Source organism: Loxodonta africana, chromosome 3, assembly GCF_030014295.1.
Source record: "Loxodonta africana isolate mLoxAfr1 chromosome 3, mLoxAfr1.hap2, whole genome shotgun sequence".
NCBI classification, from domain to species: Eukaryota; Metazoa; Chordata; class Mammalia; order Proboscidea; family Elephantidae; genus Loxodonta; species Loxodonta africana.
This window is the reverse complement of record NC_087344.1, coordinates 180,020,403-180,038,551: the sequence shown is the minus strand read 5'-3', so window position 1 is coordinate 180,038,551 and position 18,149 is coordinate 180,020,403. Positions and strand designations below refer to the sequence as shown.

At 38.0% G+C, this 18,149-nt stretch overlaps 1 protein-coding gene across 10 annotated transcripts in view; it reads right to left on the bottom strand.

Annotated features, from left to right (window-relative positions):
• The window catches only part of VPS45 (vacuolar protein sorting 45 homolog), a 93,774-nt gene that overhangs the window by 57,272 nt on the left and 18,353 nt on the right, over window positions 1–18,149 (bottom strand). For 7 of the 10 annotated variants that reach the window (XR_002785593.2, XR_002785596.2, XR_010321531.1 and 4 more), the window contains 3 exons: window positions 11,032–11,190; window positions 10,716–10,823; window positions 9,792–9,913 (listed from right to left, as the gene is read on the bottom strand). Coding sequence is in view for 4 of the 10 variants with exons in the window: in XM_003409504.4 (XP_003409552.1) it covers window positions 9,792–9,913; window positions 10,716–10,823; window positions 11,032–11,190 (389 nt within the window). In the remaining 6 variants the exon portion in view is untranslated. Of the gene's footprint in view, window positions 1–5,332; window positions 8,284–9,791; window positions 9,914–10,658; window positions 10,824–11,031; window positions 11,191–18,149 lie in introns of those variants that run through there. The other 3 variants (XM_064282516.1, XM_064282515.1, XM_023547391.2) reach the window with 3 other exon arrangements.

The following is an 18,149-nucleotide window of genomic DNA, read 5'->3' as shown; positions in this document are numbered from 1 at the left end:
TGTCCTAATAAGGGCATAAAAAAAATAATAATAAGGGCATAGAGGTATATAATTAAATACACGTGCTAAAATGTTATAGATTTTGCCATCAAAGTCTGTATTAGATATAGTGGGTGCCTAAAGGAGGGAACAGTATTTTATAGAGTTTTTCCACTGGAGCCCCCCAAATGGATTAAATGCAATCTATGGTAGACTGGGCTTAGGCAGCCTGATCCCTTGGGCCAGTCATCCATGGACAGCCTCTTCTATTTCCTCCAGTGTGTGTACATTATCATGTTCTATGTGAGCCAAAGACATGAAAAAGGTTGGAAAGCACTGGAACATTCTACTGAAGGAGAAGATAGAGAAGGAACAGCATTACAGAAAAGATGTCACATGAATGAGTTTTGAAAGAATGAGTTAGTATTCTCCAAGTGGATGGGGGAAAGTGAAGGAAAGAATAGGAGAGAGAAAAACATTCAGGTGACAGGAGACACAAAGGTTAGCAACTGCTCAATTCTGGTAATTACAAGTAATTTATTATGGCTGGAGTGAAGCATGTGAATTGGGGACATAGAGAAAGAGAGGGAAGAGAGTAAGCAGGAGCCATCTCACGGAAGGCCTTGTATCTCACAGGCCATGGGGAATCACATGAAGGTTTTTAACAGGCAAATAACATGATCCAATTTGCTGCTTTGAGGATGATTTTGGCATCTAGCTGTGTGAGAACGATTTGGAGGGTGCTGCTGGGAAAAGCCAGGGAATGAATGGCTGCTGTAACACTTCTGGGAAGACATGATGAAGAACGAAACTAAAGGAACATCAGAAGGGGAGGAGAGGAGGCACTGGATATAGAAGACACAAAGATGTAGACTCTTCAATATTTGGCAAATGACTGAATGTGGAGGATGAGAGAAAAGGAGGAGTCCATGAAACCCTGGTGGCATAGTGGTTAAATGCTACAGCTGTGAACCAAAGAGTCAGCAGTTCAAATCCACCAGGCGCTCCTTGGAAACTCTACGGGGCAGTTCTACTCTGTCCTATAGGGTCGCTATGAGTCGGAATCGACTCGATGGCACTGGGTTATGATAGCTTTCAGGTTTTGGCTCTAAATTGTTTTTGGTTCCTAATTCAGTGGGAAAAAAGTCCAACGTTTTAAGAACATGCCAGGAGGAGACATGGAACTCTACCAAGTTTACTCTCTGTTTGTAACTTTCTCTGGGTCAGCTTGGATGGAAGACTGGCAGAGGGGCAGAGGCAGTTAAAGTATTCAGAAACAATAAAATTCTCAAGGCTGAAAGATTCTAAATTCTTAGAAAATTAGTAATTTTTATAGTAAGATTCCATGTGTAGTACTATGGTGAGGGACAACTCTACCCTGACGCCCGTAATACAGCTTATCTTCAGTAAATACCCACTGATTGCACAGATTATTTCAAGGAGAAAGGAGGGAGCTTCTCCCTTGCAGTGGTACAGTAACATTCTTGGTGATTGATGAGAGGACCAGACAGTAACACCTTTGTTTTGAACTCCTGATCTGATAAGCTAATTTAAAAAGCCACAAAGCAGACTAATGTGATTAAGAGCTCAGCTGCTAACCAAAAGGCCAGCAGTTCAAATCCACCAGCCACTCCTTTGAAACCCTATGGAGCAGCTCTACTCTGTCCTTCAGGGTCACTGTGAGTCAGAATCGAATTGACAGCAACAGGTTTTAAGCAGATTAATGAGGACCACCCTGGAGAATGATCTTGCTTCTCCATAGCTGGCCTCTGACCATCATTTGCCTCTACGGTATATCTGTCTTTTGTGGTAAAGAAAGCTGAGAATTGGGATGGAATAAATCCAAGTGGACTTCTAGCATAGCCAGAGAATGCTGTCCCTCAGTCTGATCATTTCAGAGTACCAGGATATTTCTGTATTACTGGAGAGGAAAGAAAATGTCATGGATGGTAAATTGTGAGTGTAGCTTATACAAATGAAAGGATAAAACCTAAGATACAAGGATAGGCTCTCAGAGCTTGGCTCAGTTGTATACTTTGCAAAGATGACTATGTCACATTCAGCTATGAAAACATTAATAAATGTTTTCCTAAGCCTCCTACTACTTGTTCAAGTCAGCTTAAGCAGTAACAAAATCTTTGAAAAAATTTTTTCAAAAAGACCCCTGATGTTTTTCCTTCTCATTCCTTTCCCCAAAGACTTTAAAAGTAGATGTTCTGATGAGGCCAATGTTAAGATATAGAGCAATTTTTTTTTATATGATGGTCGAAGCTAAGTAGAATAAATAAGTTCACTTCTTTGTGCACATCTTCCTGTGCTCTGTAACTCACCATAGCAACCCAAAGCATTAATTAATGCAGATGGCAAACATTAGAAAACAGCAGCCAGTTCACACTGTATATAGATATACAAGGACACACTGAGAACCCAACTCATTTACATCTTATTTTGTTAGAAAAATGGGCAAAAAATGTTCACATACAGTATTTCTGGAACTCATTATTTCTATACATGGATAATTTAAGCAGAAAAACTTAAACCTTTAAAAGGCAACATTTTATTAATTTCATGGAGCACTACACTTATGGCTAAAATTCAAATTTTTTAAATACACTTACGGGTGGTAAAGATCTTATAAGCGTCCACTGTGGGGGGGAAGGGGGAGCCCAATGAGAAAGAACTGCTACTTTCATAGAAACAAAAATAAGCTATTGCAACTAAACGTATGTAAAAGTAAAAAGTACTGCTTTTTTGAATTGACTGTTTCCGGAACGCATGACCACATAAGTTCCACTTTCTCAGCAAATGTATAAATTGCTTGGTTTTATCAGGGACAAGAAGCAACTCTGGAGTGAGAGGAAAAAAATCAACCTAATTGAATATGTAGAAATTCTATCTGCAGAAGAGTTGTAGACATAGCTACACAGTAAAACAGGTTAGCCATTAATTTAATAGTTAAGGGCTAAACAATATCTACAAATGTTCCTGGTTTTGCAAGGCTGTGTTCTTGTCACATCTCCTTTGATGCTTTCTAATACTAAAACAATAACAAAACCAAGAAGTTCTATTCTATCATGATGAGACTTAAATTATCATGAAGGTAACTAAAACCAGTGCTTCTTCTCAATCTGATGATCCAGAACCAAGACAGTGGTTACGGCTGATAATGGGGCTACGTTGATGCAGAGCCAAAATACTGTCGGGTTTCTGACAAATGGCAAAAATCTAAATTTTCTGGTAGCATCAACCAAATTTATTCTCTGATTTAAATTTTACAACTGTAAAGCTTGGCATATCGGCTGCTATAGATGCTTACAAAAGAAATCTGACAAACGTCTACTGAACACTTACCATTTGTAATATTAAAACAACAAAACCAAGAAGCTCTATCATGATGAGACTTAATTATCATAAAGATAACTAGAATCAATGCTTCTTCTTAAGCATGTACATATTTATATATACACACGTATATAATCACATTTATTCTTATATAGAGATTTTTTTAAAAACAAAAATGGGTGTTGTAGCATCTTGCTTTTCTGTCCAATATGTCTTAGAAAGCTTTGCATACTACCCTATGAAGAGTGGTTGTTGTTAGGTGCTGTCCAGTTGGTTCCAACTCATACTGACCCCAGGGCGCAAATTTGCTGGAGAAAATCGCACAGCTAGGCTCACTGGCCGTATTTTAAATTAATGACCACAGACCTCTAATAGGCACTCTATCCTGCCTAGAAGTTCTACTTATACTTCTCCAGTCAATTTTGAATCCCAGCCTACAAAAAGATGATTTCCCAATGTTTTCTCTTTTTTTACCCACCATTTTAGTTGATAGCTTGACATTACATTTTACTGAGAAAACAGAAGCAATCAGACAGGCTAGATCCCACGTTCCTACGTCAAAACTACATACTTCCTATATATATACACATACTGGGGTGGTTCACAGTAATCTGAATACTCCATATTCTGAGGGACTGATAACACCTGCCCGTTAGTAACAGGTACCACATACAATACTGCAGCACATAATTTGCTAATGTTCTCATTCTTATGCCAACCCCCAAAGATCAAATTCATAAAGATACTTGTAATAAAAGGCAGTAATAATGAAAAATGAAAAAAAAAAAAGAGGTATTTGATTCATGTCAGAATCGACTTACAATGGAGTCATTGGAACAGAACCTCCACTAAATCGGGTACTACCTGTACTTTGTCTCTTCTCCTGTTAAAATTAAACAAGTGCCATTGCTCCTATTGAAGGCAATCCCTCAGCTCTGCTCTAGATCCTCACTTCTGCAGCTTTTCTTCGTCTTCTGCATTATGTATTTCTCCTCTTTTGCTGAATCATTCTTACCAGATTACAAACGTGCCCTAGAACCTCCAATCTTTTTTTTTATTATTATTTTTATTGTGCTTTAAGTGAAAGTTTACAAATCAAGTCAGTCTCTCACACAAAAACTTATATACATCTTGCTACATACTCCCAACTGCTCTCCCCCTAATGAGACAGCCCACCCCCTCCCTCCACTCTCTGTTTTCGTGTCTACTTTGCCAGCTTTTAACCCCCTCCACCCTCTCATCTCCCCTTCAGGCAGGAGATGCCAACATAGTCTCAAGTGTCCACTTGATCCAAGAAGCTCACTCCTCACCAGCATCCCTCTCCAACCCATTGTCCAGTCCAATCCATGTCTGAAGAGTTGGCTTCGGAAATGGTTCCTGTCCTGGGTCAACAGAAGGTCTGAGGGCCATGACCACTGGGGTCCTTCTAGTCTCAGTCAGACCATTAAGTCTGATCTTTTTATGAGAGTTTGAGGTCTGCATCCCACTGCTCTCCTGCTCCCTCAGGGGTTCTCTGTTGTGCTCCCTGTCAGGGCAGTCATCGGTTGTAGCCAGGCACCATCTAGTTCTTCTGGTCTCAGGCTGATGTAGACTCTGGTTTATGCGGCCCTTTCTGTCTCTTGGGCTCGTAATTACCTTGTGTCCTTGGTGTTCTTCATTCTCCTTTGATCCAGGTGGTCTGAGACCAATGGATGCATCTTAAATGGCCGCTTGCTAGTGTTTAAGACCCCAGATGCCACTCTCCAAAGTGGGATGCAGAATGTTTTCTTAATAGATTTTATTGTGCCAATTGACTTAGATGTCCCTTGAAACCATGGTCCCCAAACTCCTGTCCCTGCTACTCTGGCCTTCGAAGCATTCAGTTTATTCAGGAAACTTCTCTGCTTTTGGTTTAGTCCAGTTGTGCTGACCTCCTCTGTATTGTGTGTTGTCTTTCCCGTCACCTAAAGTAGTTCTTATCTATTATCTAATTAGTGAATACCCCTCTCCCACCCTCCCTCCCTGCCCCCTCTCATAACAATCAAAGAATATTTTCTTCTCTGTTTAAACCATTTCTCGAGTTCTTATAATAGTGGTTTTATACAATTTTTGTCCTTTTGCAACTGACTAATTTCACCCAGCATAATGCCTTCCAGATTCCTCCATGTTATAAAATGTTTCACAGATTCCTTACTGTTCTTTATCGATGCATAGTATTCCATTGTGTGAATATACCATAATTTATCTATCCATTCATCCGCTGATGGGCACCTTGAACCTCCAATCTTTGAAAAACTTTTCCCTTAAGCCTCTTCTAGTTACCACCGTCCCATTTCTCTGCCTGTTTCACACAATACTTCTTAAAAAGTGTTATATATATTTGTTGTCTCCCCTTTATCTCATAGTTTGTAGCCCTCTCTAATTGGGCTTCCAGTCTCACTGAACCTGGGGAGTAAACCCACCAAAGACCTTCACACTACCAAATTTGATGAATTATTTATTGTCTTCACCTTCTTTACCTCTCAGAAGATTAGGAACAGCTTACTACTCACTCCTTAGTCTTTATGCCATGTCGTACTGGGCTGAACACTATACCCCAAACTGATGTCCACCCAGAGCTTCTGAATGTGACCTTACTTGGAAATAGAATCTTTGCAGATGTAATCAAGTTATGATGAGGCCACTGGATTAAGGTGCGTCCTAATCCAATGACTGGTGACCTTTTAAGAGGCAAATTTGGATACAGACACACGCACAGGGAAAACGGGCATGTGAAGAAGGAGGCAGAGATTGGAATTATGCTGTCATAAACCAAGAAGCCCTAAGGATTGCCAGCAACCACCAAGAACTAGAAGACACAAGGAAAGATTCTTCCCATGAGCCTTTGGAGGGAGCATGGCCCTGCATGATTTCAGACTTCTATGCTCCAGAACTGTGAAAAAATTAATTCCTCTTGTTTTCAGCCACCCAATTTGCAGTAATTGGTAAAGCACGTCTAGAAAACTCATATACTCTCTGGTTTTCTCCCTGCCTTTCTGCCTCCTCCTCAGTGTCCACACTGCTGGCTCCTCATCCTCTATCCAGTGCTTGGTCCTAGGCTCTCCTCCTAGTGATTTCATCTGGAACCATGGCTTTAAATATCATCAACATCTTGGTGACTTCCAATTTTATATGTGACATATCTCCAACTTAACATCAGAACTCGATTCATCCCTTATACCTTAGAGTTATTCTTGACTTCTGTTATCTTCCTCCCATTAATCTACTTTATTAATAAATCTATTGATTCTACCTTCTCTCCCAGCCTCCTTGTCCAAATCACCATCATTTCTTACCTGAACTAGTACAGCAGCCTCCTAAGCAGTCTCTCTCCCTGCTTTTATTCTTGCTCTCAATAATCCATTCTTCCCATAAGGTAATGTTTTAAAACATAATTCAGTTCATGTAATTTACATGCTTAAAGTTCTTCAATGACCTTCTATTACATTTGAAATAGAAGTTAAACTCTTTACCTGGGCCTGTAAGGCCCTATATGATTCAGCCTATCTTTTCATCCTCTTATCTCCCTGGCAACTCTATGGGGCAGGTCTGCTCTGTCCTATAGGGTCACTATGAGTTGGAACTGACTCAATGGCAACAGGTTTGGCTTTTTTGATCTCCTCACTATGCTCCAACCATACTGAACTTCTTTCCGTTCCATGAACGGGACAAACTTTCTTTCCTCAAGGCCTTTGTTCTGGCTGTTGCCTCTGCTTGAGATGCTTTTTACTCCTGATCATTATGTGATTGGCTCTTTCTTGTCATTCAAAACACAGCTTAAATACCACCTCCTCAAACAGACTCTGTCCATCTTAAATAGACCTCCCCACCCCTACAAAGTTACTTTGTAGCTTATTACCCTATTTATTTCCTTTATAGCACTTAATTAAATTATATTCTTTGTTTACTTGTTTACTATCTGTTCTTTTCATACAAGTTCCTGACGGGCAGGAATCTTTTCTTTCCTGTCACTTCTATATCCCCAGCATCTACAATAGCTCTTGGCATTTTAAAATGCATTTAATAAATACATGTTGTATAAAAAGATGAAGCAATTGAACTCTTAGCTGCATATATATTTAGGTTGTTGTTTAGGTGCCAACGAGTTGGTTATGACCCACAGAGACCCTGTGTACAAGAGAATGAAACACTGCCTGGTCCTGTGCCATTCTCATAATCGTTGCTTATGTTTGAGCCCATTGTTGCAGCCACTGTGTCAATCCATCTCTTTGAGGGTCTTCCTCTTTTTAATGATTTTCTGCTTTACCAAGCATGATGTTCTTCTCCAGGGACTGGTTCCTCCTGATAACATGTCCAAAGTACATGAAACTAAGTCTCACCATCCTTCCTTCTAAGGCGCATCCTGGCTGTACTTCTTCCAAGACATATTTGTTCTTTCTTCTGGCAGTCCACAGTATACTCAATATTCTTTGCCAACACCATAATTCGAATGCATCAGTTCTTCTTCAGTTTTCCTTATTCATTGTCCAGCTTTCACATGCATATGAGGTGACTGAAAAACCATGGCTTGGGCCAGATGCACCTTAGTCCTCAAAGTGACATCTTTGCTTCTTAACCCTTTAAAGAGGTCTTCTGCAGTAGATTTGCCCAAAGCAATACGTCATTTGATTTCTTGACTGCTGCTTCCATGGGTGCTAACAGTGGATCCAAATAAAATAAAATCCTTGACAACTTCAAAATTTTTTCTGTTTATCATGATGTTGCTTATTGGTCCAGTTGTGAGGAATTTTGTTTTCTTTATGTTAAGGTGTAATCCATACTGAAGGCTGTAGCCTTTGATCTTCTTACAGTAAGTGCTTCAAGTCCTCTTCACTTTCAGCAAGCAAGGTTGTGTCATCTGCATACTACAGGTTGTTAACGAGTCTTTCTTCAATCCTGATGCTGTGTTCTTTCTTCATATAGTCTAGCTTCTTGGACTATTTGCTCCACATACGGAATGAATAGGTATGGTGAAGGAATACAACACTGACACATGCCCTCCCAGATTTTAAATCACACAATACCCCCGTTTAGTTCAAATGACTGCCTCTTGGTCTATCTACAGGTTCATGTATTTAGGTAATAGTGACAAATGCTAACAGACACTGACAACTAATAAATATGCATTTTGTTGGAAGAACATCATTTTGAACTTTGGAAACGAATCATCCAAATTAGAAAGGTATGCTGTTGTACAATAAACATACAATATACTCTTCCGATGACCTATGGTTTCTGTGAGCTAATTTCTTGTTCAGTAATTCTTATACAAGCTTCATAAGCAAATTATAATTTTTACTTTTATCATACTAATTGGAAAGCTCAAGAATAGAATTATACTGTGTTTCAAAGGGCCTTTCATGTAAGTGAATAGCTTTGGGCTGGCTTTTATTCTTTCCACTCAGATTACATTTCTGAATCTTGATACCAAGGTCCTTAAACATTTTATCTGAATGAGTGTACTCTCTGAATTTAAACCCAGATGTCCTGCTTCTCAACCATGGAATTTTAAAAGATGATTTTTTAGGGGAGGAGTTTTTTTTTTTTTTTTTAAGAGACAAAGTTAAAAATATATATATACATATATATATATGCTTTTCCATATAAAAGATTCATCTCTGTACCTCAAAATGTTTTTCCCCTTTCAGAAATTCATTATATTTATAAAACACAATTCTGAGGCTCTTAGATTGTGATTCGCTGAAATAATAGAAGAATTATACCAACAGTAACATTACCCACACCAATCTATCCAATAGGATTCAGCTACATATTAGGCCCTTTATAACATGTGGTCCCAATAAAAAACATAAGAATACAATTTATAACTAGGTAGAATTTGTATATATTTAAAATTTCGGGTTAGCCTAAGTAAGTTTTTCTGGATAAGTTTTGTTTTAAGAAAAGCTAACTAACCATGGGATTAAAATGGCAACTACCAATAATTGCTTTCTTCAGTTACCATCTGAAAAGAAAGCCATCCTCCTCTCCTGTGTAACAAATGGCATTCGTTAATTAGGTCTCTCAGTTTGTATGCTGGCTACATTTGGCGAAGTCCAGTCCTCACCAAAAATAGTAACAACCTGTTCTGGATGGCAGTCAAGCAGCAAATCTATTTTTGGCTGTAACATTTGAAACTCCAAATGCCAGGTGCCATAGAACTGAACCTTACATGGAATAAGTAAACTGGTCTGATGCTAAAAGACAGAATACAAGGATTTAAGGCCCTCTTGCACCATCTGTTTCTTTATTCCAAAAGAAATAAAATGCTTTAGGCTTAGCAAGAAAATTCATATCTAACACTGACATGCCTAAAACCAAAAGAATGTTAGAACCAAAACAATAGAGGAAAGGGGAGAAGGATATAAGCTCCCTTGTAATCTCTTAATTACTCTAAATTTCCTATTGGCTCAGTGTTTCTTGATTCTATTATTTATATATTTTTACCTTACCTGTCTCTGAGTGTGCTGGGGCCTAGGTAAGGGTACTGGTTTTCCTTAAGCCTTCCTTTGATGAGATGGTCCAGGGTCTCATGTAGGAAAGGTTGATGCTGTGTATACACATTTTCTACTCCCTAAGATAGAGGAAAATGGTTCTTATGTCATTTTGGAGAAACTTGCTGTGTAACAGCTAATGATGTTCATATCAGAAAAAGACATATACTAAATAGAGATTTCATGGCATAAATTCAAATAGGAATTTTAGGAGATTTGAAAATGATTCTCATTAACCAGAAATGTCCCAATCTTGTAAAAATTCTTTGCAATTTAAGGTTTTTATTGTAAAGGAATTTTAAAAATGGATTTGCTTAAATCCTTTCTCATTTCTTTATTATTTCTCACCCTTTTGTGAAAATGTTAAATGACAGGTACAACAAATAAAAGGAAAAGACCGTGTAGAAAAGGAGACTAGGAACACTCAGGAAAATGGAAAAATTTCAGGAAACGATAACAGATTAAAACTAATTTTTGACCATTTAAAGAAAACAGGTTAGTACTTTTTAAAGATCTACAGTTATCTGCTGTATCTTTAATTTCCTCCAAAGATAAAATACCCAATGAATCTTAAATTATAAATAAGTGAAGTAAAATAGCTGTGACTAACAGACTGTCTGCCTTTTTACCCTCGGGTATTTCCTGGAAATATCTCCAGTTGTTTCCTGCTCAGCTTTTTGGCCCAGCGCTGTTGCCAGTCCAATACAGAAAGCACTTAAAGAGATCGTTTTCAAGAGAACTTCTGCTTTGATTTCATTTAATTGATATAGTACTCAATCAGCAGCAATCCTCGAGATACTTTGAAGATCACATTCATTCACTCACAGCCTCATGGGCTCCAGCTGCTTCTCATTCAGGAGAACATAGTGGAGGTATCTCTACCTTCAGTCCTTTGAGGAACTGTTTGGTAATGGCCACAGCATCTTTGGGGCTGAACAGATCGCTTCCTCTGACTCGTTTACCACCATATTCCACAACTGCAGACACGAGCTATAAAAACAAGAGAAGCAACCTTTTATTGCTTGGGGATCAGGGGGCTCACTTCATAAGAAAATAATCTTTTATGGAAATGAAGACTTGAGAGGACAGAATTATACAATTCTGTGAATAAAAAGTATGATTTATTCTTTGGTAGAGCTAAGAATACGATAACAGAGTTGGTACCTGTTTGGTGGGCTTATTGTATACATTTGGTTACCTTTCGATACTTCTCAGTAACACCTTTATTCCTGAGGTCCATCACAAGTCCTGGCAGGCTGTTGCTGCTATGTCGTTCATAATGTAGGGCATAAAGCATCACGAGACGTGCAGCATCAAACTCTGTCACTTTGGGGTTCTGTAGGAGCCTCTTTACATTCTGAAGAAAGACAGAATTGATATTTAACCCCCTTCACTTGAGTGATCTGCTGTATAATGCGTAAGACCTGATAATTATTGAATGGCAGTGATACATCTGAGTTCATGACTGAGATTACTGCTATGCCAATGTACAGGTCATATGCCTGGCAACTGCCTCAAGTACAGAAAATTAAATGCCTTTTGCCCAAGATAAGGCTTAAACGAGGAAATAAATTCTCATTATAACTGCTGTAAAATAAATAAGAATTTAACCATGGATAGTTGCTCTCTTCTTTTCCAGTAGCCGAAATTGTAATTTCCTTGCTGAAACAAGGAACACATACTATTTCTACCACTTCAAACAATACAGCATACAACAGAACTGACCAGCTGACTTATGAAACTCTATTCCTTTCTTTTAGTGTTAGTGACTGACCAGTGGAATGGAGACAAGTTCATAGATTTTTACATAGGTGGTCAGGGCTTAATCTGTAAGAAACATCACAAGTAACAATATGTCTCAACATGGTGTATAGAGATAACAGAGTACGTAATAGTGACAAATGTCTAAATTGAGTACTTAACATCTTAAGGGAGCAGGTACTGACAGCAAAGTGAGCCAGAAGAAACATTTAGGTTTTGTCAATCCTCACATTAAGGGTCTTCTATATAGTACAGATTTATATTTATTATGCAGCAGAAGAACACATAATTTGGTTCAAGCCAACAAATACCTTTTGAGCCCCTTCTAAACATAAGGCACCATGGCAGGCACTGCAGGAGCTGCAGAGATGAGTTAGAGACAACTCCTGTCTTCAGAGAGCTCACCGGCATTGGGAGAGGAGGGAGATGAAACAAATATAGTCTATTCTGCTACAAAGCATGTTTCTTTAATGTACTTTTGCTCTGTGAGATTGGTAAATATGAGAATGATGTCAGCACAACACAGAAGACGTATTGGTTCATATGTAATTTTTCTAGCATGGAAATATTTAGAAGAGGCCAGGGACAAAGTTCCTCATGATTAAAGTAGATTTAGCAATATATTAAGAAAAATGATGAAAATCCTGCAGTAGCTGGTTTTGCGACTTCAAGAGCTGCTGTACTTTCCTCTATGTTAAAATATCTGGAAGGGAGTCCTGGTGGCGCAATACTTATGGCTCGGCTGCTAACCAAAGGTCAGTGGTTCGAACCCATCAGCTGCTCTGTGGAAGAAGACCTGAAGCTCTGCTCCCATAAAGATTACAGCCTAGGAAACCCTATGGGCAGTTCTTCCCCGTCCTATAGGGTCACTAGGAATCAACTCCATAGTCTACAACAACCCAACAAGCTATCTGAGGAAGGGGCAAGTGTAAATTTATCTATGCTAAAAAGCAGAACAAAACAACAAACTAATTGATGAAGAAGGACATCCCCATGCTGTATCTTCAGTTTTGATCAAACTATTGTCTATGAGAAGCAAATGTCTAGAAGACCTTATACCTTGGGGGTGGGGGGACATAAGCCCCAGGAATGAGGTTGCAAATGATGGATTGAATCTTATTTCTAGGTGCAAATGCCAATGGATTTAACTGTGCTAGTATTTTCGGAAACCCTGGTGGCGTAGTGGTTAAGTGCCATAGCTGCTAACCAAAGGGTCAGCAGTTTGAATCCACCAGATGCTCCTTGGAAACTCTATGTGGCAGTTCTACTCTGTCCTATAGGGTCACTAAGTCAGAATTGACTCAATGACACTGGGTTTGGTTTTTGGTTTTAGTATTTTTTATTAGGATTGTTATTATCTTTGTTAGGGTTTCAATTACAAAGTTATGTAGGTTTTAAGTGGTCTGCTTAGAACCCTGTTTTTCCCCACAACCATTATTTTTAGTGTATGATTTTGCAGAATGTGAGGTTTTTCAGGAACACATATGTGGTGTTATAACAGAAACATATGCATGCCAAAAAGCAAGACAAAACAAAAAACAAAAAGTTGAAATTCCGTGCAATAGGGGAGAAGAGAAGACAAAATGAAGAGAAAGTATATCTGGTTGCTGAGAGATCAGAAAAGACTTCATGAAGGAGGTGACATTTCAAAAGACCCTGAAGAATCAGTAAGAGTTGGAATTAGTCTGAGAGACTGAAAGAGGTGGTACTATTAATAGAAATATCAGAATTAGAGGACAAAATGGCTTGGGCTGAAAGAGCCTTGAAGGGCACTGGATTCTAAGGCATAATTATTAGCATCTGTATGGTGCTTTACAATTTACAAGATGTTTTCACATACATTATCTTTTTAGTACCCTGAACAACCATGTCCATTGTCTAAGAACTTTTCTGTTCACGTTGAAGAGAGACTGTGATGAAACTGGGAATTTCCCAGTTAGCTCTCAAGTAGAAAGCTCTCTGAGCAAGATGGCCTGGGTTAACATTTCATCATCATCCTTAAGGGGTACAAAAGGAAGAAATTTCTCTTCTATAGATTTAGACCCTGTATTCATAAGAATTTCCTCACTTTTTTTCCCTTTTGTTGTACCTTATCCACAGAGCAGTCACTGAATACGGTCTATTTAGAACATCTGTTCAAATGTTGCACTAGTTTCTACTATAATGCAAATAAATTTTAGGGTACAAATTACTTTTCCACAGAGCAGCTGCTGAATACAGCCTATTAAGAATAGCTGTTAAAATGTTCCACTTGTTTCTACTATAATGTGAGGAAATTTCAGGGTACAATTATTAGCAAGTACATATACACAATTTCATACATATTTCAATCAACTTGGCCTAAGTTTAAAATCTTATGTAATCTCATCAGGTATCTCTCTGTTGTCACTTTTCTTATAGGCACAGTCATTCTTTTCACCTTGAATCTACTCAATTTCTGGGGACCTGTCTCTGTACTTTTAAGCAAACCTGATATACCAAAGTAACAACCAACTCACAGACTGGTACGGGGACAAAGACTACTTGCTGCAATCAGCTCATACCCTTTCTACTTGCTCCCTTTCTAATCACCATCACTTGGATCTTGACTCTTGGCTCAGGTTCCCATTTAAGAATCTTACTCCTTGAGATTTGGTATTGGTATTTAAACTCCTGGCTTAACTCTCAGCTCTCCTCCACACAATTGGCCCAGCTCTGACCTAGGTTTAGTTTGAGTGGACTACTTTGACTGCTTTTGAGACATGAATACCCAACCCATTGACCAGGTCAGTGCTCTGGCTAGACTCATCTATTTCCTTATGAGAAGGGACCTGGAAGTACAAGCTGAGTTTTCTTCACTTTTGACTATATGTCCTTGGAGAAGCAGGCCTTTTTGTCTGCCTAAATTCCATGTTAGCCTTTAACTTAATTTTGAACCATTTCCCTCATGGTTATTTGACTCATAGACCTGACTAACAGTGGAAAACATTATGTTGAAATTTCAGGGTACGAAACAGAGAAGCAGGAGCCCTGGTGGTACAGTGGTTAAGAGCCTGGCTACTAACCGAGAGGTCGGCACTTCAAATCTAACAGCCGCTCCTTGGAAACACTATCTGGCAGTTCTGTTCTGTCCTACAGGGTCGCTATGAGTTGGAATCGACTAGATGGCAATGGGTTTTAAACGAAGGAGGAAAAAGAATTGGAGAGGCTTCTAATTACACAGCAGGTGTGTGCTACATGGTAGTATTTGTATGTTGGAAATATGACAGAACTATAAATAAATGTTTTGGTTTCTCTTTTCTTAATAAATTTTCCATAAGCCTTGTGGCTATTGACAGAAAAGCATATACTGTCACATAATAACAATGACTGAGTTAGAGCAAAAGAGAAAACTATTGCCCACTTATGAAGACAAGATTCAAAAGCTTCCACCAAACTCCAGTACCCGTGTAGGACTAATCAAGGAAAAGGAAAAGAAAAACATACTGTCTTTGGAGGTAAATGCACTCACAAGATATCAATGAGAAAACAATTCTTTCCTAACATTTAGAGACTGTTCCATTTTTTCTGGTTAACTACTTTTCTTTTTTCCTACCAAAACCATGATAGAGGAGCACATGAAAAAGATTTTTACAGTGACATACCTACATTTTAAGCTATTGTACATAATCACAAATGAAGTCAGTAATTAAAAAGTCTATTTTTTGCTTTAATTTAACCTAAAGAACAGGACACCTTCCTTGCTATCTACTATCACACACTCAACAAATAGCAATATAAGCCAACAGATTAGGCAGCAAGACGGAGCTGGCAGAAGCTTCCAACATGCTGGTATGGATAAAATCGCATCTAATCTAACAGTTTGAGAGAATAGTATTATGGGGTGATAAAGAGCTTATCTAGCAAAATTATAAGAAAAGTGGCCAGGACCCAATTCCACTGACTGGAAACTACATCTGAGTCAGTATTCTTTTTCTTAATGACTAGTCAACATAAAATTTAGCTTTGCAGCACATCTTCTGCTGGTCAATGCTATTTCGATAACACTGGCTACCTGTTGGTTTAGAGAAGAAAGGATCATTTTTACTGTAAATGATCAAAGTAAAATTGTCTGCTAAATGTTTGGCAAACAATTTTCTTATGATTGCAATGAAAAGCAGAAAAAACTTTCTGAAACCAGGGAGAGACCCAAGTCCACTGATGACAGTGGACTAAAAAACATGTCCTGGGTGTCATAAAGAAAACAGAAAGTACCATCAAATAATAATACTGATAATGATGATAGCTAACATCTGTTGAATGTTACAAGTACCAGGTACCATAGTACGTGCTTTGCCCGTATCAGCTGCTGATCCCTCACAACGATCTCTGAGGTAGTACTGATACGATTCCACACTTTACTGAGGTACAGAGTGGCTAGGAATCATTTTCAAAACCAAGCCATCAAAGCCCCAAGCTCTTAGTTACATTACACTGCTTCAAATAGAACTATTTTTCCTACCAAGTATTTATAAGTCTTTACTATATGTCGTTAACGGGATGATTTGAGAGCTCTTACCCAGAGTCAGCAGAAGGAGTCAGCAATATAACAGATAGGTTCCTCACTCCAAATGAAAAGCTGTGATATGACAACATGGGAGAAAAAAACTCAACAAAATAAATTGCTCATATTTGAAGATGTTTCTCTTCATGGTGTGAAAAATCTTCTTTACTAATCAAGTGAGTTTCTTTTTCTGAGAATATGGACATATTTCAATAGTAGTATACTGCACTTTGGTTCTAGCGAAATTCTTAATCATTTTTGCGTAAGCCTGTGGGTAACTGGTTAGAAGTGTCAGCAATTTATAGGTTAATTTTTATATGAGCATTTTTTTCCTAACCATGATAGTTACCATTCAATAACGCAAACTCCATCTCTACTCAAAAACCCCAATTCATTGCTTCATGACGTATTATCATCTAAGGTCAAGCCAAGGAATGCTATAATCCATTGAGGGGTCAGGACCCCAGCATCCACTCATTATTAAACAAAAGTTCCCTTTATAAACCATTTAAATCATGTTGCCAAAGAAATCCTTTATGATAGGGAGCCCAAATCAACTGTTCACTGTAAAACTCCAATACCCTGAGTAAGAAAACCTTTAAAAGATGGCTTTTTAAAACACAAACTGGATCACAGTGGAGTTCATATTTTTAAAGTATCTATTTTTTAAAAAGCAAACAAAAATAAGATATTAGGCAAAGAATTACAGAAGCTTTTTCCAGCTGCTTTCCATATGGTAGATACAACTAAAAATACTAAAATCTGATAATAACTAAAGTTTACTTCTATTGTTTAAAGAGCAAAATAAAATGATAAACATAAGGAAATTTAAATTTACTTACTGGACAGGGTAAAAAAAATTTTTTTTATTTACTAAGAAGCAGAAATCTCATTATATTGAGATAAATAAAAAGTTTTGATAGGAACACTTCTATTAGGCCCACAAAACAACTATAAACTACTATTAGTAATGTTGTCTGAAGTAAGTTAGCCAAGTTAAGTAAATTATGATACATCTTTATAAAGGAATATTATTTAGTGATTAAAAAGAACGAGTCTTTAGGCTCTGATTTGGAACAGTCTCTTGGATACATGGTTAAGTAAAACAACAAAATTGAGAACTACGTGTACAGTATTTAAAAAAAAAATAAAACACGTTGCTGTCGAGTTGATTGACTCATAGGGACCCTACAGGACAGAGCAGAACTGCCCCTTAGGGTTTCCAAGGAGTGGCTGGTGGATTCGAACTGCCGACCTTTTGGTTAGCAGCCAAACACTTAACCACTGTGCCACCACGGCACGATGTGTACAGTATGGTATCACGTAAATTAAAAAAAAAAAAAGAGAGACACACACAGAGGCTTGCACGTATACAGAATAAGAATGCATGTGAAACTAGTAATAGACTCAGTTTTTACTACCTATCCCTTTCACCACGTATTTATATTATCTATTTAAGAATTAGAATTTAACATAAATAAAGAAATAATAAAGTATTCCTAGATATGACTACAGAAGCACAAGCAACAAACGAGAAAACAGATAAACAGGACTTCATCAAAATTAAAAACTTCTGTTCAATAAAGGACTTTAACAACAAAGTAACGGAAGAAAATTTTTGGAACCATGTATCAGGATAAGGGTTTAATATTCAGAATATATGAAGAACTGCTACAACTTAATAACAAAAAAAACAACCAACCCAATCAAAAGATGGGCTAAAGATATGAACAGAACTTCACAAAAGAAAACACACAAATGGCCACATTTGTGTATGCAAATGCACAAGCACATGAAAAGATGCTCCACATCATTTGCCATTAAGGAGGTGCAATCAAAACCACAATAAGATACCACTTCACCCACACCAGGATGGCTAAGATCAAAGAAAAACAGAAAACAACAAATGTTGGCACGGATATGGAAAAATTGGAAACCTTACCCATTGCTGGTGGGAATGCAAAATGGTACAGCTGCTGTGGAAAACTGTTTAGTGGTTCCTCAAAAAGTGAACCTAGAACTACCATATAACC